This window comes from Micromys minutus (genome assembly GCF_963924665.1).
Source record: "Micromys minutus genome assembly, chromosome: 12".
NCBI lineage: Eukaryota > Metazoa > Chordata > Mammalia > Rodentia > Muridae > Micromys > Micromys minutus.
In genome coordinates, this window is record NC_137981.1 from 19,703,665 (window position 1) to 19,729,953 (window position 26,289).

A 26,289-nucleotide genomic window follows, 5' to 3' on the forward strand; every position below is an offset into this window, starting at 1 on the left:
CCCATACATCAATGCAGGAAGAAAAGGCAGCACTTCACGTTTGGGGTGCAGAGTGGGTAAAGGGGAGATACAGCTACTTGGCAGGAGGTTCTTATGACTGAGCGCTGCTCTTCATTACAGTCAGGTAGACTGGGGCAGCACGAGGACACTAAAAGCAACAGCTCTGTCACAGAGAGGAACTAGATAGCCTAGGCCTTGGGTATAGTATTCCAGAAAAGTTAGCTCTCTTCCGCTCCCCACCAGATACAGATCCCTGCAAAGGAACACACAAGAGGCAAGAACACCTTGTAAACTCTGGATGGCTTCAAACAGGCAAGTTTGACACCACTTAGTGACAATTCATGAAGAAAAGGAATTGGATGCTTTTATGGCTGAGATCAGCTGCCACTCTGGCACAGGTATGGCCTACCTTCGGTCTTTTGGTAAAGGAGGGGGTATTTGTAATAAGTTTTCCATAGTTGACTCTTTTCTATGTTCCTACTAAAATGGATGTGACCTTTGCTCTGTACTCAAGCAAATCCTGGTGCCTCATAGTCAGCTTCTCTTCATGTCTTCATGCCACAACCAAACATCCTCTCCCCTCAAAAGAATCACTTAACACAAGGCTTGAGAAACCAGTACTAAATTTTCTTTGGAAGCAACTGAGGGTTCAGAGAGGAGCCAAGGAGAAGATGGAGGCACTAGTTTCCTCAGGCTGGGAACTCACAGACAGCCACAAAGGAAGCTTGGCAGGAAATGTCATTCCACAAACCATTAGCTAATATAATGACACAGTCTTCCCCAGAGCCATGGTTATTGGGTTCGTCCTTTTTCCAGTTGCTGTAGGTGAGCTTCCCTCCTGTCACATACATGAATTGACCTTCAGTCACCTCGTCTGTGATGCCTAGGAAGGCAATGTCTGTGGCCACTTCTTGGATGGCCTGGTTCTCCTCAGCATTCCTGGGGATAGCCACAGTGCCTTGGAGTTCTGTACACAGAGCCTTCACTTTGGAAAAGGGCATCTTTTCGTGGTTGGTCACAAATAACTTCTTCCCAGACTTTTTGCCCATTGAGAAGGCATGCACTGAAATTAGAGTAGATGAGGCCCATTCAGTGTGGTGCCCAGTCGGGACCTTAGTTGAAAAAATCCTCTGGGAGTTCAAGAATCTAAATAGTAGTCTCAGGTACAACCACACAAGGCCAGACCTAGGAAAAAAGGTATAACCCAGAGCAGCAGTAGAGCCGTGAAAGAAATCCACAACTTGATGAAATCAGCCCGAGCCTCCTGGGATAGCCCACTGTTGACATCAACATCAGTTAAAAAACAGGTACATACAGTGAGGCACTTGTGGCCCTCCCTGACCCATTTGGACATCAGAATAAGAGAAGGGTCTAAATATTCAGCTAAGAACATTGAGTGGGGAGCAAACAGCAAAGATGTTGGATAAATAGACTTCCACTCTGCCCTTTCTTGCTACTGTCTGCAAGGTGTATGGATATTGAGTGAGTTGTGCTTCCTGGTCTCCGTTCCCTCATTTGTAAGAAGTATATCTCCGTGTGTGTGTGTGTGTGTGTGTGTGTGTGTGTGTGTGTGTGTGTGTCTTTCTCTGTATATGGCTACATTCATGACGCATTGTTCCTGTGTAGGTCAGAGGACAGCATTTGGGAGTTGATTCTCTTCTCCCACTATAGGTTTGGGGATTGAATTCAAGTCATCAGACTTGTGGCAAGTACTTTTGACCTACTGAGCAACCTCCCCAGTCCCAAGACAAGTATGATGTCTCAACCAGAGTTGGTGAGTAAACTGAATTATATTACACTGTAAGAAAGAGCCATGCCTGCAGAGATCTGGGGTAAAGATGGTGTTCAGAATTGTTAGCCCTTTCCCACTCTCCCCCCAACTCTAGATCTGCAGGGAAATGTCAGAGTGAGAACATCTTGGGGCTCAGGGGAAACTTACACTTGTTGGTTAGCTCCAGTTTTGATTTGAGGTTCCTTATCTCTGCCTCCATATTTGCCAGCTTCACCTCAATGACTGCAAGAGCATCAGGAAGAGGGTGCTTAGTAAAAAGAAGACCTTAACCCGGGAACTCAAATACTAGCATGGAAAGTATTAGGGGATATTAAAATGCTCAAAGCCTGGGGAGAAAGAAAGTGTTTGCCATGCAAACACAAGGACATGGTTGATTCCTAGAACCTACATAAAAGCCAGGCATGTCTTCCCCATGCTGGACCGACACAGAGAGGTACAAACAGGTAGTACTCTAAGGCTTCCTAACCAAGCAGCCTAGCCTAGCCTACTTGATAGCTTCCAGGCCAATGAGAGACCTTGTCTCCAAGAAAAGAAGAAAAAAGATGGGTTCTATCAGAAGAACAATGCCTGAGTTTGACATCTGGACTCGATATTCATGCACACATATACCCATCACACGTGCACTTGCATATATGTGAATATGTATGTACATGAATATTCTTATATACACAAATGATAAGGCTCATTAAAGAGTAAGACCTATTCCAGAACAACATGAGAGCTAAAGAAGCAAATGGGGAAAAGCAATATTGCTGCTTTCCCAGGTATAAGTTAATTGTCCTAATGACCTATTCCAGTAGCTCTCCTTTCTTCCTTTCAATGGAGTGCTTAACCATTATAATATTATATTTATTTCAAAAGTACTCATTATTATGTGATTTTTCTTTATGATTCTTTTATATTTCTCAATTCTGATAAATCCTCTCTGTGGTGTGTGTGTGTGTGTGTGTGTGTGTGTGTGTGTGTGTGTGTGTGTGTGTGTGTGTAGAGGTTGGAGATCAACCTAGGATGACATTCCTAAGGAGCCATCATTTTGTGGAAACTAGTTTTCTCGTTGGTCTAGAGCTTTCAGAATAGGTTAGACTCCATGGTTAGCAAACCTCAGGTATGAGTCTATCTTTGCCTCTCCAGTGCTGGGATCACATATCATATGTGTGTCAACATGAATATCGGGTTTTTTGTTCTTTGTTTCGTTTTGTGTTATGTAGGGATTGAACTTAGGCCTTCATGCAAACTCTTTAATGCTTTAAATTCTTTTTTTGCCCATTTTCACCCAGAAGTAGTTGCCATGGCATTCTCTATTATTTGGTGGTTTGATAGACAACTTTCAGAAGACTTGGAGGAGGAACACAGTTCCTCACTCATAGCTCGGATCACACACTGAACATCCATTGGAAGAAAAGCTAATCCAGTGTCCTATGGAGAACTGATGGGGGAATGGCCCTGGAGGGTATTTCTTGGGGACATGATGACACTGTGTCAAAAAAACAGCACCGAGCATGTCCTGATGAGACACGAAGGCCAGAGGCACCTACCCACATGGCTTCCTCTTCCTAGGACACATCCCCACTCAATCTAATCATGGTAAGGTATTCTCTTACCGCTGTTGTCTCCGCGATCCCCTTTTTGGCCTTTTGGTCCTGGACTTCCAGGGACTCCTACATTTCCCGGAGGCCCCAGTTTCCCTGGAGGGCCCTGCAAGCCCCTGAGCCCTTGACCTGTTGGGAGATAAAGGCAGCATGTCCCAGTGGCTGTTACTCATTCTTTTTCTCTAGAAGTTCACAGTTTGATCCACACTGACACCAAGAAAGATCCAGAGAGACAGTTATTGGTGACTCAGGGTAGAGAGATCCTGCTGCCTCCCAAGTCTGGATATCTGTCCTGAGGGGCAACCCCACTTCACAGAACCCAAGACAGCTGTTAAGCACTGTTGATTGGGGGGCAGTGATATTTCTGACAGATTGTTATGAGGGGAAGAACATGATATAATGAAAGCCAAGCCTCCTTGGGTCCCTGGGTTCCATCTCTGAACACACAGCAGGTCCCTACTGGAGGTGAAAGTGTAGAAGCCAAAGTACAGGGCTCCATACCTGGGTCTCCCTTCTCTCCTTTGGGTCCATCTCTCCCATCTCTGCCACAGGCTATCACAGAACAAGTCTTCAGGGTCTCCTCACAGGTTTGTGACACTGATGAGGACACACTCGCCACACACATAAGGACCGGGAGGAATAGACGCAGGAACATGGTCCTTAACCCGATAATGGAGAAAGTCAATGAGACAAACTCCACCTCGCTTTGCTTATATTCTTAACTGTAGCAATCTGCACCCTGGCTGGGAAGAGCAGATGGGAGGGATATCATACCATTTAGCTCTGAACTACTACTGAAGGTTGGTCATAACTGAGGCTACTGAGCCAAAGACAGGAGTCAGGCCAAGGCTAAAACCAAAAAAGAGGCAAGAGGAAGGGAGCCTGTTCTCACAAGGAGCCCAGAATCCCTGTGGACACAATGTGTAAGGATTAACTTATGTGGCCCCGATATCCTGTGAACCCTGAAAATTATAAACCGGCCATGCTTGTGATGGTCCGGCAGGAATGCAGACTGCCTAGCACTGAAAGGACCCTGAATCCCTGTTTCTTGGCTCCCCTTCTAATTCACAAAAGTCTCAGTCTCCTACTTTTCCCCTTTCCTATGGGTCCTCAACCCAGATTGTGGAAGGAACCTAAGGACTCACAAGGTCTATTTCTCAGCCAGCTGTGGTCATATTTCAAGTAAAAATGCCTGTCTTACATTTTGAGGCCTCACTTACTCTGAGTTGTGGTTATTTTCCCAACATCTAGTCAGTGTCATGTTCAAAGTCTCTATTTTGTGACAAGAATTTGCTGGAAGCAGACCACAATCAAAGTTGTGACTTCTTGGTCCATTAATCCTTTCCATGGGAGACTTCTCTTGCCTTGAAATCTCACCAAAAGGTCATTTCTGCTCAGAAAGAGCTCAGGTTCCTACCTCGCCTGCTCATGCATCCTGGGTGTGCCTTAACATGCTTTTTTCCAGCAGAACAATCTGGCTGCCCAGGTCCTACTCTGAGCCACTGGCCTCCGAGGTCTGTCCCTCTGCTTTGACATAATTCCAGTGTCCTTAGTCTTGGCCGAGCATCTGTTGCACTGTTCTTTCTTAATCTGCCCTGCCACGTCCCATAGCTTTTTCTTTCTCCAGCACCCTGCAAGAGGTGACCAGTTGGGAGGCATCTCCCATGATTCTATCCTTCTCTCTCTTTCCTCCATCTTTTGTACATGTTTTTAAAACTCCTCTGTCTGATCATGCTGAGGACCATTGACGGTTTCCCAGGAATGGTTACTTGTTGGTGGCATCTCCCCATCTTCCACTCCTACTTTTCCCTTTGGAAATGATTGTCCTTTAGTTTGCATATGATCAAGCCAACCTAGAAAGGGCACAGATGAGAGATACAGGCCTACCTGGTCTGTCCCATTAGACCTCTGCCTGGACCCTATAAGGTTTAAGCTGAGAGACAAGACTCTAGACCCACTTTCATCCTGAAATGATTTACTGTCAGGAAACCTTGCTGCTAAGATTGAAGTGCGACATTACTGAACTGCCCTGAGCTCAGTACAAAATTATCCCCGTTGTCAGCAGGGCTTCCTCTTCTCTATCTGGTGATCCTAGATCCCACTGAAGAATGTCAGTGGTCCCACACCTGAGATGCCTGGAATGCCTCCCCAAGCTAAGGAGGCATCTCAGTATGCTAGCCTTCATCCACTGATCTTTGCCCACCCTGAATATTCTCACCCCCTTTCCCAAAACTATATAACCCTCAGTTTACCCCAATAAAGTGTGTGCATACAGGTCCACCCTACATAGAGGAATACAAACAAGCTAAGATCGTCTCAGAGAGCTATTTTATTGAGGATCATCAGAGAAGGCCTTCACCTAAAAGAGATGTAACATTAGTAACTCAGAAAGGCCTTCTCCGTGCTCCCCCCTGCCCTGCAACTCTCTTTCTCCCAGCATTCACTCCCAGTCTGACCGGGATCCTGCAGACTCCACCTGTCCCAGGCTCCACTTTTGCCTTCCAAACTGGTGTACAGCAGCATCTAAACAACCTGAGAGGAAGGAAGCAGAGGACACAGAACCGCAGCTAGAACCCAAAATGCATACCACAACTTACTAGGGTTTCTTTAGGTAAAGGACCAGTGAAAGGAAACTGTGTCTCCAGTCCAGCTTCCGGTAGCTTCCTCTTCAATGGCAGGCCCATTAGCCTGGTGACCTGGGACCAAGCTGGACTGACCTTCAACCCCAGTTTAATAAGCAACTATCCTTGGAGCTGTTGTAACTGGGAAGCTGTCCAGAGCCGCTGGTGGGATCTCTGCTCAGTGCTCAGGAGCTCTGCTTTGTCTACAGTCTTCCTACCACGTTGTTCTCCTCCCAGATCTTTATCCATATAGCTTAGACACTCCAATCCTCCAAAGCCACTGGCTCTTGGCACGGCTCCATCAAGATACTTCTTTTTTTTAAGCTATAAAATATTTTTATTGTAAAAACAATAGAGATCAGTAATGGAAATGTAATCTCAGGACATTCCCCCCCCCCCCCCCCGTTCCTGAATTTCCAAGGTTCCACTAGCATTTCTCTGATCTTTACGGTCCTTTCAAACATGCTTACCGACCACATGTACATGTTGCTTTGAAACAAACAAAAATACATCTGACAGTAAAAGCAAACAAAACAAGAAGCAGGAACAAAGCCCATAAGCCATGTGCTATTGTGCTTTCTGTCACATTTCTTACAGGGAGGCCGACATAGTTCATACACTTTCAAAACTGAGCAGAAAGGTAAAATTGGTACTGTAAACACACAGCAAACTACCAACGGCTCTTCCGTTCCCAAGTTTCTGAATCAAACCCCAGGGCATCGGCAGAACTGTGCAGGTTTGAAATTTTGAAAAGAGGGGCAGGGTTTGAAAAGTACTCTGAAACAAGAAAGAAAGAACTTCCACCATGCTGGTTTCCCACGTCCGAAAACCTAGTCACAGTGACCAGAGTGTGCACCGCATGGTTAGTGCTGTGCAGTGAGGGGCTGACAGCCTAATGGCTGCTTCCAAACATAAAGAGAACAACCACCAGTTCTCAAAGCGATCTCAACCAATGGTCACAATTTAGAAATAGCAACTGCTACTCTTTTTTCATACATTGCAAAATAATTTTAGAAACAGACTAAGTATGTGATAGTTTTTCAAAAATAAAAATTGTTTTGGGCTTCATGAACTCTATAAAATAGAACAGCATGTTGTAAATCAAGGTAGTGTCACAAAAAAAAAAAAAAAAAATTGACGATGGTTGCAGACAGGGAATCTAGTCAGACTCTGATATCTTCCAGATCTATAAGACTCCATGTTCTACTGTGAGAATTTTCTTAAAACTTTTGATTTTTGCCAGGTGGTAATGGTGCCTGGGAAGGCAAAGGGAGGTGGATTCCTGAGAATTCAAGGCCAACCTGGTCAACAGATTGAGTTTCAGAACAAGCAAAACTACACAGGGAAATCCTGTGTGGAAAAAATAGACACTTCCTTTGACAAATGATGTAAAGCAAATAAAGTTATGTGTACAAAAAATTTAGAAAAGTAGAAGCTAATGAATATGTCACAACTATACTAGTGATGAATTTCAAATCATCTTCCTAGGAGTGGCAACTGGCTAATTTTAGACATATATGTGACCACTATAATTTGGTGCCTAAAGAGGTAAAAATATAACCACAACTATTTTATTAAAAATATGTATTCCTATAAGAGTGAATATACCCCTAAATTTAGTTCCTTGTAGCTGTCAAATAAATATTCCTACCTCCATTTGTCTAACACTCACTCTCCACCTATAAGAGCACCAGTGAAATCAATCTAAGAAGTAAGAAGGCAGGGCTTGTGTTTATTCCAGTGACAATGCTGCCACAGTAAGTCACCACTTGGTATTGAGAAAACAGAAGTAATAGAGACTTTCCAAACCATGTTCTGTCACTGGTGTCTTAATCGTCACATAGAATGCTTGGAGAAAAGCCAAGGATATTGGTCACAACGTGCTCTTGTTCCCGTCGTTCTGTGCTTTTAGTGTTTCCACATCAGGGGGAAAATGTAATATTAGATTTGTTAATTAAATATCTTTTCCAACTTCCAAGAAAATACTCTAGAAATAAGGAGAGTGGAAAGCCAAGACCCTATAGGCACGGAGGTTAAGACCTTCTCAGGCAGTCACGGCTAGAACAAAACTGAGAGCCGGGAATTTTACACTCCCCCCAAGGCTGATTCTCAGGTAGTCAGACCCAATTAAGTATTTCACAGCATGTCCCTAGTCACTGCTATCATCATGGTCCTCATCATCAGATGTGTCCTTTAAGGGAGACTTCAATGACTGCCTGTAAGAGTCTGATCTAGTCGGCTGACACGTGGCCATGTCCCCCGTTGAAAGCAAGTCCTAGCAGAAGTCACAAATCTGCACAGGCTTAGAAGACTGGCTGGAAGGAAGAACTCTCTTTTCAGAGCAGTGACCACAAACGACAAAGCCACATTTGCAGCAATGGTTCTGCCCGTTCACTGGTGTGAATTTTGCTTTCTGACTGTGCATACACACAGAGACCTCAGAATGAGGAACCCAGACGGCAGCGTGCTCACTGCTAGGCATCTTCTCACTTTGGGAGGGTAAATCGCTGACACACTTACTTATGTGTTTCATCCACTCTGACTTCTCTGTGCCAGTGGCAGCATAAGCAGCAAACAACTAAATCGGTGTCTTAAGAAGCTATCAATTCTGCAATTCTCCTTCATCTTTGATGGGTTCAGTGGTGACTTTTTCCAAGGGAATAATATTTTTTCTTTGTTTGTTGTATTTTTTTTCTTCTGGATAACCCCCGAGAGAGTGCCGGGTGACCTACAGAGCTCCAAATAGATTGGACCAGAAAAGAAACTCCTCAAAGCACATAGTAGTGAAAACACTAAATCTTCAAAACAAAGAAAGAATCCTAAAAGCAGTAAGGGAAATAGGACAAGTAACATATAAAGGCAGACCAATCAGAATTACACCAGACTTCTCAACAGAGACTATGAAAGCTTGAAGATTCTGGACAGATGTTATACAGACCCTAAGAGAACACAAATGCCAGCCCAGGATACTATTTCCAGCAAAACTCTCAATTACCATAGATGGAGAAACTAAGATATTCTAAGGAAAAAGAAAATTTACACAATATCTGTCCACAAATCCAGCCCTACAAAGGATAATAGATGGAAAAAATCCAACACAAGGAAGGAAACTACAACCAAGAAAAAGCAAAAAAATATCTTTTAACATCAATGGACTCAATTCCCCAATAATAGACGTAGACTATCAGACTGGATACATAAACAGGATCCAGCATTTTTATGCATACAGGAAACTCATCTCAGAGACAAAGACAGACACTACCTCAGAGTAAAAGGCTGGGAAAAACCCATCCAAGCAAATGGTCACAGGGCACAAGATGAAATAGCTATTTTAGTATAGAATAAAATAGATTTTCAACAAAAATTATCAAAAAAGATAAGGAAAGACACTTTTTACTCATCACAGGAAAAAAATGTATCAAGATGAACTGTCAATCTTGAACATCTATGCTCTGAATACACGGGCACCCACATTATTAAAAGAAATCCTATTAAAGTTCAAAGCATATATTGCACAATGCACAATAATAGTGGGAGACGTTAACATCTCACTCTCATTAATGGACAGATATTGAAGCAGAAACTGAACAGAGACACAGCGAAACTAGCAGACATTATGAACCAATTGGAATGAACAGACATCTACAGAACATTTCACCCTAAAATAAAAGAATATACCTTCTTCTTAGCACCTCACAGGACCTTCTCTAAAACTGACCATATAGTTGGTCACAAAACAGGCCTCAACAGATATAAGAAGATTGAAATATTCCCATGCATCCTATCAGATCACTATGGCACTAAAGCTAGTCTTTAATAACAACAAAAACCCCACATACACATGGAAGCTGAAGAATGCTCTACTCATGACAACATGGTCAAGAAAGAAATGAAGAAAAGATATAGGATTTTTTAGAATTTAACAAAAATAAAAGCACAACATACCCAAACCTGGATGCGATGAAATCAGTACTAAGAGGAAAACTCATAGTTCTGGGTGCCTCCAAAAAGAAACTGGAGAGAGCATACACTAGCAGCTTGACAGCACAGCTGAAAGCTCTAGAACAAGAAGTAGATATACCCAAGAGGAGTAGATGGCAAGAAATAATCAAACTGAAAGCAGATATCAACCAAATAGAGACAAATAGAACAGGACAAAGAATCAGCAAAACCAAGAGCTGGTGCTTTGAATAAATCAGCAAGATTGATAAACCTTTAGTCAGACTAATTGGAGGGCACAGAGAGAGTATCCAATATAAAAAAATGAAAGGGAGACATAGCAACAGAAACTGAGAAAATTCAAGAAATCATCAGATCCTACTACAAAAACCTATACTCAACAAAACTGGAAAATTTGGAGGAAATGGGCAAATTTCTAGACAGATACCAGATACCAAAGTTAAACCAGGATCAGATAAGCCATCTAAACAGTCCCATAACACCTAAAGAAATAGCAGTAGTCATCAAAAGCAAGCAAGCAAAAAAAAAAAAAAAAAAAAAAAAAAAAAAAAAAAAAAAAAAAGTCCAGGACCAGATGGATTCAGTGCAGATTTATATCAGACTTTCATAGAAAACCTAATACCAATACTCTCCAAACTATTTCACAGAATAGAAACAGAAGGAACACTACTCTACTTGCTTTTCGAAGCCACAATTAAGCTCATAGCTAAACCATACAAAGACACTACAAAGAAAGAGAACTTCAAACCAATTTCCCTCCTGAACATCGATGCAAAAATATTCAATAAAATTCATGCAAACCAAATCCAAGAACATGTCAAAACAATCATCCACCATAATCAAGTAGGCTTTATCCCAGGGATTCAAGGATGGTTCAATATCCAGAAATCCATCAATGTAATCCACCATATAAACAAACCCAAAGAAAACAAATGATCATCTCACTAGATGTTGAGAAAGCATTTGACAAAATTCAATACCCCTTCATGATAAAAGTCTTGGAAAGATTAGGAATCAAAGGACCATCCTAAATATTGTTGAAACAATACACAGCAAATTGGTAGCCAACATCAAACTAAATGGAGAGAAACTTGAAGCAATCCCATTAAAATCAGGGACTAGATAAGGCTGCCCACTCTCCCCCTACCTAGTCAGTATAGTACTGGAAGTCCTGACCAGAGCTATTAGACAACAAAAAGAAGTCAAAGGGATAGAAATTGGCAAGGAAGAAGTAAAAATAGCACTATTTGCAGGTGATATGATAGTATACTTAAGTGACCCCAAAAATTCCACCAGAGAACTTCTACAGCTGATAAACAACTTCAGCAAAGTGGCTGGATATAAAATTAACTCAAACAAATCAACCGCCTTCCTCTACTCAAAGGATAAACATGCTGAGAAAGAAATTAGAGACTGGACACTCTTTACAATAGTCATGAAGACTGTAAAATACCTTGAGGTGACCCTAGTCAAGTAAGTGAAGGATCTGTATGCCAAGAACTTCGGGACTCTGAAGAATGAAGTAGAAGAAGATCTCAGAAGATAGAAAGATCTCCCATGCTCACGAATTGGAAAGATCAACACTGTAAAAAATGGCCATCTTGCCGAAAGCAGCCTACAGATTCAATGCAATCCCCATCAAAATTCCCTCTCAATTCTTCATAGAGTTGGACAGAGCAATTTGCAAATTTATCTGAAATAACAAAAAACATAGAATAGTGAAATCTATTCTCAGCAATAAAAGAACTTCTAGAGAAATCACCATCCCTGATCCTAAGCTATGTTACAAAGCAATTGTGATAAAAACTGCATGGTCTTGGTACAGAGACAGGCAGGTAGATCAATGGAACAGAATTGAAGACCCAGAAATGACCCCACACACCTATAGTCACTTGATCTTTGACAAAGGAACTAAAAACATTCAATAGAAAAAGGACAGCCTCTTCAACAAGTGATCTTGGTTCAACTGGCAGTCAGCATGCAGAAGAATGCAAATTGATCCTTTCTTATCTCCTTGTACAAAGTTCAAGTGCAAGTGGATCAAAGACCTCCACATAAAACCATCTTTTGCTAATAATCTGGCCGGGCACAGGTTGCAGCGCCGAGAATATGACTCCTCCTCCTCTTCCTCCTCCTCTTCCTCCTCCTTTTTCTCCTCCTCTTCCTTCTTCTCCTCTTTCCCCTCCTCCTCTTCTCACCTCTCCTCTTCCTCCTCCTCCTCCACTTCCTCCTCTTCCTCTTCCTCCTCCTCTTCCCCCCTCCTCTTCTCCCCTCCTCCTCTTTCTTCTCTTCCCCCCCTCCTCCCCCTCCTCCTTCTCCTCGCCACCAACTTGGATTGGCTTGGATTCTGTCTGCTCCATGGCTGCAGCGTCGCAGAGTGTGTGGGGCCCCCATGGGACTGGTGTGATTCACAGATGTTATACCAAACATTCTCAATCAGGCATACACAGAAACAATGGAGATAACTAGGTCTGAGAAGAGCTAAAGACAAGCAACTGTTTGCCCTGGTCTTTAGGAGGGTTTCAGTGAACTACTAAGCCTTCATAGCCAAGGGTCTCACACACTCTAGATTTGAGAACTGTCCAGAGTTAAGGGTTCTGACACAGTAGGCCTGTATGCAACTATATGGCCTGTATGAGCACCGTAACACAAGAAAGTCCAACCTGCTGCTGCTTGCTGGAACCTACGGTCGCCACAAAATGCTGTTAGAAGCCAAGAATTAACAATAGCTGTTAAGTGCTGGGGGCTCTGGTGTTTAAAGCCAGTCATAAGCCTCCAATCTTTGTACCCAAAGCCATATGTCTCTTGGCTATAGTAATAACCTCCTGCCTTCGGGGTTCGGAGTCTTAAAGCTCTGGTCTGCCGGTCTACACACTATTTCTTGGATGTTACAACCGAGGATGATCAGCACTGAAGGAGCTTTACTTTGCCTGCTACCGGTGCCCACTCAGGTGTGATAAGAGAACCCAGCCAGTTTATTGGTAACTGCCAACCTGACTGAGCTTCCAACCTGCTGCTGCTGAAGAAAGCTCTACAGAACAAATGAACGATCAGCACTATGTTCTTGGAGCAGCCCTTGTGGCTCCCCTTGGGGAGATAGAGCTGAACCCATTCACCAGTGTTGATACTTTTCCTTGGGCAGAAACTAGATACAGTTCACTTTACCCCAGAGAGTAACCCAGGCCTGGGCACATAAGAAAGATACAGTGAGAGTTGGAAGAAGGAAGTTTGGCAGCTTCCAGACCAGGTTAGGGCTCCTTAAGTTTGGGTTTCTAGGAGTGTCCAGTCAGAGGCTGATCAAGTGGCCGAAGTTTCTGATGTGACCTTTGATGACTGTTTTCCTCCAAGTCCACATCCATTCACTGAAACTCTGTCTAACCAAAGAACTTGAGAGGTTTTCCTCAGAACAGAGTGGGCCCAGGCTATTTCCTGTGACTCTGTGGTTGCTATTTTGGCTTCTCAAGGGCCATCACTCCATGTTTATTCAAGACATCATGTCCTCTCTTCATTCCTGCTAGCGGAAGCCTGCCAGGTACCTAGAGGAGCCCCTGTGGTTAAGAAGATGCTTTTCAGAGTTGTGTTTCTCACTATTGGTACAAACAAGTGGGCCCATAGGCTCCGAAGAAAAATGCCATTTATTTCATACAGACCATGAGTAGATTGCTCCTAAAAAATGGGTATTTAAAACTTAAAAGTTTACATAACTCCACCCTAAATGTACTATGGACTCAGAAAAAGGTAGCTGGAGGGGGGGGGGAGGAGTAATTGTGAGCGAAGAAAGAGTAAAAAGATTTTGATCTGCCTTAATATAATGGCACATTCTGATCTTCATCATCCTTGGAAGTATAATAGGAGACCATCCTGGGATGTGCAGTGAGTTTCAGGCCTTCCTCTGCTGCATACTAAGACCTATGCCAAAAACAAACAAAAGAGAGAAAGGGGGTGATTACATTAATGAACTAAGTAAAATAAAGAAAAAAAACCAGAAACTGTAATAATATATAAATTGGTTGTATAAGTAAATAAACATTAGGCAGACATGACCCTGGTGGTTTGAATTCTTGTTTCCATACGTTTGTTTATTTCTTATTATAGAATTACATGCCCATGATCTTTGCTAATGTACTTTGTAGAAGGGTCCACTTGAGTCTGGAGAGTAAACATTCAGCTCTTTTGATATTTGTCTTGGCTTTATGACTAAGCAAGTTGGGAGGAAGCAGCAGCCTCGAGGGTGCTCACAGATTAAATGTGACCTATTATGTTTCTTTCCCAGACATAGGAAGAACATGCTAGCAGGATCATTGCATGAACAGAATAGATATGAACTCACCTAGATGTTCTGAACATAGCACTTAAGTCCAGGCAAATTCAACTAATATCTTCAAAGCTCAGCACACAGTGCAGGGGAAAAAAGAGCGCTGTGTTGTAAGCATCTGAGATAGCTTTTGTCAATATCTGATGTATCAGATATGTGTAATACCAATGACTATAGAAACAGTGTAATACATAGACAAATCAGGAAGGGAACATGTTATGCTGATATAGGTACTGTTAACAATATAAATCTATGTTATGTTCAACACACCTTATAACAATCTGAAAATTAGATAAAATTGATATTAGATAGCAATTTTAAATTATTTAAATTTGTGGGCAGTTGTGGTCCACACCTTTAATCCCAGTAATCTGAAGACAGAGACAGGTGAACCTTTAAGATCTAGACTAGCCTGGTCTACAGAGTAAATTTCAGGACAGTCATGAAACACTGACTCAAAAATTTTTGTTTAAGTTGGTCTAATGTTAGAATGACTGATACATTATTGATCATAAACTATTGAAATAGATACTTTTCATTTCACTATCTAGACTAAATAAAAAGTTGCTATAAAGAAGTTAAGTTTTAAGATGAATTTTCTTAAGTCTTCAGAGATCATTTTTTTTTCCCATAAATGACTAGAATCAAAAGGAAACTGTACTCAAATGATTGGCTAAATGTTCTTAATCAAAATTCAAAAGTTCATAACAAATAAAGAGAACTTTTACTTATCTTTATATTTTCACTAACTCTTTAAGATTTTGTAAAATGGATTTTTACTATATTTGCCCCTCTTCCTGATCATCCTTTTCCTTTCCTCCTAACTCTTTCCAGGTCCACCTCTAACTCCTTATCCCTTCAATTCCCCATCTTCTAATCCTCCTCCTCCTCCTCCTCCTCTTCCTCCTCCTCCTCCTCCTCCTCTTTCTCCTCCTCCTCTTCCTCCTCCTCCTCTTCCTCCTCCTAATTTGTGCCGACCGTCTATTTCTGGGTATGGGGCTATCCACTGGAGTGAAATCTTCTACAAAAAGCCATGCTCTTAAAGAAAACTAATTATTCTTCCCCAGAAACACAAATTATTAATAGTTCCCCAGTTAGAAATGAGGTCTCATGATCTCTTCTCAGCGCATGCTAGATTGTTGACTGGCTTGATCTTCCACAGGTCTAATGCAGGCAACCATGGCTGCTGTGAGCTGAGCACAGCAATCCTGTCATGTCCAGAAGACACTCTTTTACACCAGTCCTCCCAGATTTCTGGTTCTTGCAGCCTTTACAGCCCCTTTGCTAGTTTCTGAGCACCGAGGAGAGAATGTCACATATAGATCTCATGTTTATGACCACGGACACTTATTCTTAGCACCTTGACCAATTGTGACTTTCTGTGCTAATCACGATCCAACATACAAAGAAATTTCACTGATGAGGTCCAAGAGCTGCACTAATCTATCTGTGAAAAGAAAGTCTGATACTAAGTCCACTTAGCATAATAATAGTAGAGTTTGCCTTTGGAACTTATAAGCTCCGCAACTGTTGAGGTTTATTTAGTATGTAATATTATTGAGCTATCTATTGCAATGCTAAACACTGGCCCCCAAGATCTGGTTGCCCTGAGAGATGAAGAGATTTTCACATACACCAAGTGATGCTTTGTAACCTTGCCTCACAATTTATCCTTGATTGGTCTATAAAGTTGCCTTGCCTGTAGCTAGGCAGAAGAGAAGTAGGCAGAGCTTTGGTTCCTGAGTTGAGTCTGAGACAAAGACCACAAGGAGCGATAGGAGAGGAGAAGAGGAAGAAAGAAGATACCATCAGGTATGTGGAATCATGGCCATGAGGGCTGGCCAATTGGAGTAAGAGCAGCCCAAGCACAACATGGTAAGTGATGTCTTGGGGTAATTGACAAAATAGCGTAGGGAGTTGATATCTGTCCAGCTCTAGTGCTGCTTTAAGGCCTTTTCTAAATATAAAGGTTTGTGTCATTTGTTTGGGAACTGAATGATCTATGTTGGGATAGAAACCCCCATTATATATTTACCACAACACCTAGTCTTGGGTTTCTTTTTCTGTTTCTTTTGAATATTCTCTGCATTTACATTTCAGATGTTATTCCCTTCCCCCAGTTCTATCCCCCTCTCCCTCCCATTGCCTACATGAGGGTGCTCCCCCTCCTACCCATTCTCTCCCACCTCAGCATATTGGCATTCCTCTACACTGGGAAATGAACCTTTGCAGGACCAAAGGCCTCTTTTCCCATTGATGCCAGAGAATGTTATCCTCTGCTGCATATGAACCTGGAGCCGTGGGTCTCTCTGTGCAAACTCATTTGTTGGTGTTTTAGTCCCTGGGAGCTGTGGTGGGTTTGGTTGGTTGGTAAATTTGTTCTTCCCATGGGGTTGCAAACCCTATCAGCTCATTCAGTTTTTTTCTCTAGCTCCTTCATTGGGGTACTCGTATTCAGTCTGATTGTTAGCTACAAGCATCCTTCTCTGTATCAGTATTGTTCTGGCAGAGCCTCTGAGGAGGCATCCATATCATGTTCCTGTCAGTAAGCACTACTTCGAATCAGCAATAGTGCTTGGGTTTAGTGACTGCATATGAGGTGGATCCCCAGGTAAGACAGTCTCTGGATAATTTTCTCCAATTCCTGTTCCTCTATTTGTCCCTTTATTTTCTCCCATGAGTGTTTTGTTCTCCCTTCTGGCATTCATTCTCTTTGAGATTCATAAGTTGTGTGAGTTGTTTCTTGGGTATTCAAGTTTTTGAGTTAGTATCCGCTTATAAGTGAGTACATACCATGAGTGTTCTTTTGTGACTGGGTTACCTCACTCAGGATGATAGCTTCAAGTTCCATCCATTTGTCTAGGAATTTCATGAAGTCATTGTTTTTAATAGCTGAGTAGTACCATTGTGTATATGTACTATACTTTATGTATCTGGGTTCTCTCCAGCTTCTGGCTATTATAAATAAGGTCGCTATGAACATGGTGGAGCATGTGACCTTGTTAGATGTTGGAGCTTCTTTTGGGTGTATACCCAGGAGTGCTACAGCTGGGTCCTCAGGTGGTACTATGTCCAATTTTCTGAGGAACCACCAGACTGATTTCCAGAGTGGTTGTATCAGTTTACAACCCCACCAACAGTGGAGAAGTGTTCCTCTTTCTCCACATCCTCGCCAGCATCTGCTGACACCTGAGTTTTTGAATTTAGCCATTTTGACTGGCGTGAGGTGGAATCTTAGTCCAATCAGAAAGTGGTTGGTTGTCCCCATAACATTCATGCTGTTCTTGTACTCGTGGGCATGTATTTCTACTCCTATCATTATTGTGGTTCACAGAGTTTACATCTGGTTAAGATTGTTAATGGTTTCCTCCCGTTCCCCATCACCCTACCCAGTACTCTGAAAGCTAGCTATCATTGACAATGCTTTCTGGTCAATACCAAATTGATGTATCCATGTCCTCTCATCACTGTGTGTAATGTTATCATCAAACAAGGTCTTACTCTCATGTTCTAGGGAGCAGGCATATGCAATGGCAGTAGCCTATGCTGATTTGGGAGACTCTGGGATACCTGTGACCAACAACTTGAATCAAAGTGTCCCACATCTGTCATTGGGCTTTTATCTGGAAGCCTATAGCTTCTGTTTCCTGAGATGAGCATTACCTGCTGTGTAAAATAAGTCTGGCTAAACTCTCGTATGTGAATATATATATATATATATATATATATATATATATATATATATATATGAATATATATGTGAATATATATATATATATATATATATATATATATATATATATATATATATATGAAATGAGCATTTAAAGCACTGAGTTTCCATATGAATTGTTTCAAACATCATTCTTATTAGCTATCCTTCCTCCTCACATCCTCTCTTCCGGATACCAACCAAGAAGCTTCCTCTCTTCAAGGAGGAAGAGAAATCTTAAAGAATATGTGTGTATATGTGTATGTATCTTAGTTAGGGTTTCTATTTCTGTAAAGAAACACCACGAGCACAGGAATACTTAGAGGACACATTTCATTAAAGCTGTCTTCCAGTTCAGAGGTTTAGTCCATTATCATCATGGTGGGAAGCATGGGGGCACACAAGCAGACATAGTGCTGGAAAATGAGCTGAGAGTTCAACATCTGGATCAGCAAAATTCAGGAGGAGAGTAAGACACTGAGTCTGAATTGAGCAACTGAAACCTCAAAGACCACCCCTCGTGTGTGACACACTTCCTCCAAAAAGGTCACACCTCTAAATATAGCTAGGCCCTCTGAGACAATGGGACTATTTTCATTCGAACCATCACTGTATGTATGTATGCATGTATGTATGTATGTATTATGCATGTATATGTTGTATGTTATGTATGCATGTAGAAACATAAATACAAAATGACATAATTTGAAAAATCACTACTAGAGCCTTCCAGCACTCTTATAGTATGGCCTATGGAATTTGACCTCCTGCTTTCACTAGTCTACAGATTGGCTGTGTAAGAACTGGTCAATATTTTGTTTGGTTTGGTTTTTCTCTCCTTTTTGGTTTTTTCAAGACACAGTTTCTCTGTAGCCCTGGCTGTCCTGGAGGTTTCTCTGTAGACCAGGTTGGCTTTGAACTTAGATATCCACCTGCCTCTGTCTCTCAAGTGCTGGGATTAAAGGTATTGAGCCACCATCACCCAGTTAATATTCTAATTTATAATTGAAAAGAATAATAGCATCTAGTTTAGAGTCCCTGGCACAGAGTAAACGTCTGATAGGCATTTTCCCTCTTTTAGTGGCACAGACATAGGCCAGGTTCGACCGGATTAAAAGTAGATAAAAGCAGGATTATTAGGGGCAGCTCTTGGGTGGGTTCACCAGTCTCACAGGTGCAGGTCAGTGAAGTCACACATCTGGGCTGAAGCAAGTGGGGTTTATGGAGCTTAGGTGAGGAGTGGTGATGTGCAAGCCAGGAGCATGGGATTCTGTCTACACATGGTCAAAAGATGAGCCCCTGTGTGGGCACTTTTGGGTGGGTTGCCAGAAATGGGGAGACAAGGAGAGATGACATGTTAGTCTGGAGTTTTCTTCAAGAGGGTAGGGAAGTTTTCTCTGTGTGGGCAGCATTGAGGAAAAGAGGGCAGATGGGGTTTCACAGCTTGAACACAGGATGAGCAGGGGTTCCAGCCTAACACAGCATTATGGTACTATGCAAAAGTTTAAAGATGGACCAGCTCTTTAAAAAACCATATAATATATTAAGTTAATATATGTAAAGTTTTGCTCAAAGTCTTGATTCAGATGTGTACAAGCTTAACACCTGAAGCTTACTCTGTTCTCAATACTAGTACAAGATTTCAATTCTACATATACTCTCCCCAAAGACCCCTGTAATGCCAGACTTGGGTTTGATTTAAAACATACCCCAGATGAGTTTTCCCCTAGTTTTGTAATTAAGACCTCTTATTTTACATTCAAATCATCACTGCAACCAAAAAATGGTGACAGGGTTTGAAGCTGAAGCTTCTTAAAGCAAAGGGGAAGGCGTGGCCTATTCTCTTGCTTCTTTGCATGTGATTGTTATTGGCAATAGTATTAGTCTGGAGATGATGTCCCTGGCAGCCCTAAGAAGACAGGTTCACTTACCATACTCAATAAGCCAAGTAAAAGAACCAAATTAATAGTAAAAACCAGAAAAGGGAGATCTACTCAATGGAGTCATACTAGGAATAGGAACAAAGAGATCCCTAAGTCTATTTCCAGGGTCTGGGCACAAGATTAAATTTTAAGAAGGGTAATCCTAGTTAAATATGGTCCCATTTATATGTATGGGTGTAACACAAGAGTCAAATAGAATTTTCTCATTCGTTCTGGGCTTGCATGATGGTTGCATGAAGTTGTAGACATGGACGTTGCTTTAGGCTACATGAAAGATGAAGAGAACATTGGTCAAAGGGTGAGACATGTCTGCTCTTATAGGGAATTACTAGCCAGTGAGGATATCATTGCTTTCCAGAATACACTGACTGGTTGTGTCTGATTGTTCTGTGGCCTTTGACAGTTCCTCTTGGGAACCATTTGCTTTGGAAAAAGACTGAGAAAGCCTCCCACCCAAGCATTGGCATCCATGGCGGGTGTATGTCCGCAGTGTCTTGTTGCTGGGCCTTGTGTTTAGGGGGCAACTGTTCACGTGCAGTGAATAAATGACAGGATGCTCCTGTGACGTGGCATTCACAGAGCCCGTAAGGAGGTTTCTCTGAGCAGTGAGGTGGGCTACACTGTCCCAGCATTGTGCAGCTCACAGTTTCCTCCGTTCTTCCCTTAATTTTTGATGTCTGTTGTTAGCTGGTTTTTATTTATTTATCCACTTTATATTTTTGAGATTATAATGTAATAACAATATTTCTCCCTTCCCATTCTTCCCTCCAAACATTCCCATATATCTATCGTTCCTTCAACTTCATGGTCTCCTTTTGCACTAATTATTATTATATTCCTGAATATAACCTACTCAATCTATACAATGTCACTTGCATGTATGTTTTCAGGACTGACTTTCGGCACTGGTCAACCAATTAATGTGCTTGTCTCTGAGCAAGGTTGTGCCTCCCACTTCCAGCTCGCCTCAGTTGCCTATAGTTCTTTGTGTAGCTTTGAGGCCCCCCATTTCTTTTTTCCTCATGACTCAGCAAAAAACAGACCCGCTGTGGGTTCGGCACTGAATCCCTCCTAGAACTGGGAATGACTCTTCCTCCTTTAGGTGGTACCTTGACCAGGGACTCTTAGGAAATGTAAGCACCCTTATTCATAAAGATTAGAAGGAAGTGGGGGTTGGTAACACTCTTAACGATCAGCCCCTTCCCTCCAGGCCCAGTGGTGGCAATCTTGGAGTCCTTTTTTAGACTCAGTATCTCTTAGTCTCAGCTGGGCACTGGATGCCAACACCCAGCACTGGGAACTGTCTCCACCTACTCTTCACTTTCTCTGTGCTAGTAGCCCATAGAAAATGCCAGAGAAACTTGATAAAGTTTAACATACACATTCCTGACTTAAACAAACAAATGTACCTTAGTGAACTAGGGTTATAGCTAGTGGCTGCCTAGTACAAGGCAGCTACATTTGCTCCCCAGCCCTGCAAAACTAACTGAAAATCAATCTTAGAAGACTAAGAAGAAGAGGGAGTTTCACTACCTTGGTCCAAGGTATCTCTTAGAAACCTAAAACATGTAAAAAATACAAAATAGGTTTTACTATGACATTTCATAATGCATAATTTGTACATTGCTATGTGTTCATCTCTTGGTCTCTTTCCCATATCTCACTGCTTCCTCTCTTCCAACAAGTTCCCTATCTGATGTGTGTGTGTGTGTGTGTGTGTGTGTGTGTGTATTCAGGTATGTACACAAATGTACAAAGATATATTTAAATATAGTTTGAGTCTGGCTTAATATTAGTTCACCTAATATATTGATTACAGTCCTGCAGTTTTCCTGAAGATAATTCTGTTGTTCTTTATGTTAGAAAACAAACTCCATTTTAGACATATGTCATGCTTTCTTTGTCTATTCATATGTTGAGTTCATAACTTAGCTTTGTGAATATTGATATACAATTATCACTGTGTTATATGAATTTAGACCACTTCTGGCATCCATTCAGGAAAGATGTGACAATGACTTTTCACTGGTGAAATATTAGAAATTCTCCTATGACACATTAGGAGAACATATACACTTGTGCATGCATCCTCCCTCGTGTGTGTGTGTGTGTGTGTGTGTGTGTGTGTGTGTGTTATATCCTCCAATGGATGGCCCCACATTCATGCACACATAGGTAGCACATGTACTAAATGAATTTAGTGGCTTAAGAAGAGGACATGAAGTTGGGAAGTAGATGTGAAGTGGGAGATTAAGTATTAAGGGGGAAAAATCCAAAAAGATGGTCGAGTATAAGATCAATTTTGAAAGATTATTCTTTCCATTAAACCAGCAATAGCTCACTAAAAATGTTTTCAAAAACAATGTAGTTACAATAACAAGTGATGTCATAAAAAATAGACCGAATCGGAAATGAGGCATTGTCAACTTTTAAAGCTGTACACTGTTGATCTATAAAACTAAGAAAATATGTCTTTTTCTTGCTCTTTTGATCTTGGGAAACCCTCAACAGTTTATATGCTGAGTCCTTGGCATACCAGTCAAAAGATCAGCTTGGCAAGTGTAAGTAGTAGTTCGCCATTGGGCTGTTTCTGAGCTTCTTTTTGCCCAAGAAAGGATGGAAATGTGAGAAGAGTGTCAGATGGGAGGAGCACAGGAGACTTCTAGAGATAAGACATATAGGTGGATGTCCCCTCAAGGCATAGTTACACCCCTGTGAATACCTGCAGTGTGGGTTGTGGCCACATTCTATCTAGCTGAGATTAGGGTGGGTCACATAATTCATTCCAAGCATACTTTGAGAGTAGGATGACTCATGTTCCTTGAGTCCTACCTTCACCCACGGCACAGTAGATACCAACTCAGTGACTGAGTAGGGGTGAAAGGATAATATCACTCCTCAAAATAGACCATATAGGTGCATATCTGGCGTTACTTTGACTCCAGCCATCAGCACGGATGTCATGTTTTTCCTAATACCGTTTTAGCTTCCATGCCCCTTAATCTGGTTCTGTGGCACATTTAAAGATTAAATGATATCTAATAATAAAAGTGCTTGTCAAAGTACTTGGTATGCAGCATATGACCAGTCTTTGCTGTAATAATTGTTATTGGTAATTATTTTATTTGCATCCATAGAGAAGAAATAGGCTCAAAGAAAACAGCCCAAAGCTTACCAGAAGCTGGCCTAACACCTGGAATGCAGTGGTCTTTAATGGAATAGCTGATTGAGTTCAGGGGAGGAGAAAATAGAGTGCAGTTAGTATCACGAATGCCTCGGTGATGTTAAGTGAACCGAGGCTGTGTCTTTTAGCAGGACATTACTTGAGTTAGGGTCTGGGCTGGGAAGGTGGTTCTCTCAAAACCTAGGGTGGCTGCTGTTAGGTCAAGAGGTCAAGTTGGCACTTCCAGACCCAAGGAAGGTGCCATACATACCAACCTATATGTAGGGGCCTACATCCACCTACTAGGCATCTCAAAGAAATTCCCTATGGCTATCATTTATGTTTAACCTGGACTTCTAAATCTTGAGACATTGAGCTACAGAAGAAGTGTAGAAGGGCCAGGGAACAGGCACTTTCTGTGTAATTTAGAGGGTCTTCATTGCCACCATTTATAAATAGACTAGACCACATCAGGAAAAAGAAAGTCTCGATCCATCTCATGGTGAAAGCCAAGGTTGACAGTGGCTGCCTTGAGTGCTCAGATGGGCCTCTAGAGGGACACTCAGGATTACTAATGAAGATGGAGAAGTGTTTGGGGGCCATGTGGGAGATGGGGGTGACTAAGGATGCTTCTAATTCTGAAGGCCACAAGTACATTTGCTTGAAAGGTAGTTGCAGGATCTTACACACCAGATGGATCATCAGGATAGAGGCTTAAAGACAGTGCGCGGTTTTATCTTTTCATATAATTGCTTGATCAAAATTCACAAACGGCCAGCCGGTACTGCAGGCAGCCCTTATCATTCCATTTTCCATCTGTGTACATTTCTACACACTTTTCTTTGCCCCGACCTCGGGGCTCTCCTGGGTACCAGTTGGTGTAGTTCACAGATGCCCCATCCAGGTAGCGGAAGTCTCCAGGTGTCTGGTCTTCAATCATGCCCAAGTAGACATAAGTGTTGTACTTCTGCGCAATACGTGCAATGGCCTCGTTCTCCTCAGGATTCCTCGGGACAGCAATGTTGCCTCCTGCTCTGGTACATACCTCTCTAATGGTTTCAAAGTTGACTGACTGCCCATTGGTGGAAAAGACTTTATCCCCCACTGACAGCATGGATCCTTGCAAGCTGAGGACTAAGCAAAGGAGTCTGGATTAGAGCCATGGATCGCTGTTTCTTATCTACTCCACTGACTTAGGCTCTTGCCCTTAAGCTTTCTCCACACAATCTCTCCATCTCTGCTTTTCTTGGTGTTTTCCCATCCTTTCCCAGGACTACTCTTAAACTCCATCTCTCCATTCTCATTCACCTAACGATGAGTTATTGCTAGAAGCTACACTTCCATGCTTTCCTGTGATACCGGGAGTAACTCTTCTCTACAGCCCCAGGTCCACACTCATTTGTTAGGCATTTAGGTTCTAGGTCCTGGGACTGAAAATTATAAGGCAGCATTGAGAGAGGTGTGCTTGGTAGGACCCCAAGCACTCCCCCTTACCTCCCATTGTTTGCAGAATCTGATGTTTGATCTCATAGAGTTCAGTCTGGAGCTCCTCATCCAGGTAAGCTGGAAACCCTGTGGGGACCACAAACATCCAGAATGGGGGCAATCCAGCGAAGAGCTCCACTTGGCATTAGATGACAGAACTCCAGGCAGGTGTTCTGTCTTCTGCGAGGCTGGAGTTCTGTCATCTAATGCCATACGCAGAGCCCAGGCCCCACTTCAAGGACCCAGAAGAAGAGCTTCTGGACTCATGCAAACCCATATCTTAATGTAGCTCGAACCTGCTCAGCTTTCCTGCTCTACTTTTCTGTATCCCTTGACTGGTCCTTCATGTCCATCTAAAACTGGGGTTTTTCTGGCTTATGAAAGCCACCCCCTCCCATACACTCTGCCACCACCAACAATGATGACCTCTGAACTCTCCAGATAGACCACTATACTGATTCACAGCCTGGAACTTCTGTCAGCATGTGGGATTCCTGATCACAATGTCTACCTGGATTCCATATAACCATGCCTACTCTTTTAGGATGTCCAGAGCCTCTACCCTAAGAAGAACCCCCCAAGAAGACTTTCCAGTGCTGCTCCCCTTTCCCTACAGGACAATATGTATCTCTCAATCAGTAGCCATGATGCTTTTCAGTCTCTAAAATAAGTTATTCAAACTCCTGTGGTTTCTCTCTTCAAATTCGTATTTTCTTGCTTAGGCTTAGCAGTGTGTCTCGAACCCTTCCTTCCATCCCTCATGTGACATCACTACTTTCGATTGGCCCTGGTCCTGCTCACCTGGAAGGCCCCTTTCTCCAGGCTCTCCCTTGTCTCCACGTTCTCCAGGTGCACCAGGGGCTCCAGGCAGCCCATCGCGCCCAGGAAGACCTGGCATTCCTCCAGGAGGGCCCATGGGACCTACAGAGTGAAGAGAACACAGATATATGGACCTGCATTAGCATGTGTGTGACTTACTTGCCCATCCACAGGAACTCTGAAGGCACATGCTCCAGCTTAAGAACTACAGAAAAGTCTTTTCAGCTGGAGCCCTAACAGATGGTCACCAGAAAACAGGTCCTTCCCATGAGCTAAGGATGGGTTCTCCCATACAGTACCTGGAGGTCCAGGGTCTCCTTTGACACCATCTCTCCCATCCCTGCCGGGCAGACCATGGTTTCCAGGAGCGCCAGGGATCCCAGGGCTTCCGGCACAAATTTCTGTCCCATTGCACTTGATACCAGCAACAACAGTCAAGAAGAGGATAAAGGCCAAAGAACCCAGTGACATGGCTACTGTACCAGTGGCTTCTCCTATGGGAGGGAAGGACCACCAGCCAATCTGTAGCATCAGCATAGTTCTCCTCTGACTCCCATCCCTGCTACACTTCCCAGGACCCAGGAACACAAAAGAACCCGACAGGCCAAGAATGCCAAGAGGACCCAAACTATCCCCCGTCAGAAATCCCCAGCGCCATCCGGCATCTAACCCAATCACACCGCAGGCCTCTGACTTCAGATTCCTGGACAGAGGAAAAGAGCTCAGGTGAGTCAGAGACCTGAGTCCTCAGGAGATTCTTGTCTGTAATAACTTTGCTGTGTAGTCCCAGGGAACTCACTGTACCTCTCTGACCTTGGCTAATCCTGCTGTGCTCTATAGCCAATCCTAATAGGGCTGTCTGTTAGGAAGTGTGTAGCCACCAGATTACT

At 42.7% G+C, this 26,289-nt stretch overlaps 2 protein-coding genes and 1 pseudogene across 3 annotated transcripts; all 3 read right to left on the reverse strand.

The window, feature by feature from the left end:
- Positions 1-689: 689 nt before the first annotated feature.
- LOC308428290 (mannose-binding protein A-like) lies at positions 690-4,036 on the reverse strand (the record flags this gene model as incomplete). The annotated part of the gene is made up of 4 exons (XM_080926724.1): positions 690-1,063; positions 1,940-2,014; positions 3,394-3,510; positions 3,883-4,036. 4 exons carry the CDS (start codon positions 4,034-4,036, stop codon positions 690-692), a joined length of 720 nt encoding a protein of 239 aa, XP_080782850.1.
- A 4,115-nt stretch (positions 4,037-8,151) lies between these two features.
- LOC308428291 (pleckstrin homology domain-containing family F member 2-like) lies at positions 8,152-20,403 on the reverse strand (annotated as a pseudogene). The gene is made up of 2 exons: positions 20,386-20,403; positions 8,152-8,730 (listed from the first exon to the last, which is right to left on the reverse strand). The product of its transcript is annotated as a pleckstrin homology domain-containing family F member 2-like (transcript).
- Positions 20,404-23,852: 3,449 nt separating this feature from the next.
- On the reverse strand, positions 23,853-25,870 carry LOC308427880 (pulmonary surfactant-associated protein A; the record flags this gene model as incomplete). The annotated part of the gene is made up of 4 exons (XM_080926147.1): positions 23,853-24,229; positions 24,590-24,667; positions 25,382-25,501; positions 25,699-25,870. 4 exons carry the CDS (start codon positions 25,868-25,870, stop codon positions 23,853-23,855), a joined length of 747 nt encoding a protein of 248 aa, XP_080782273.1.
- Between the last annotated feature and the right edge of the window lie 419 nt (positions 25,871-26,289).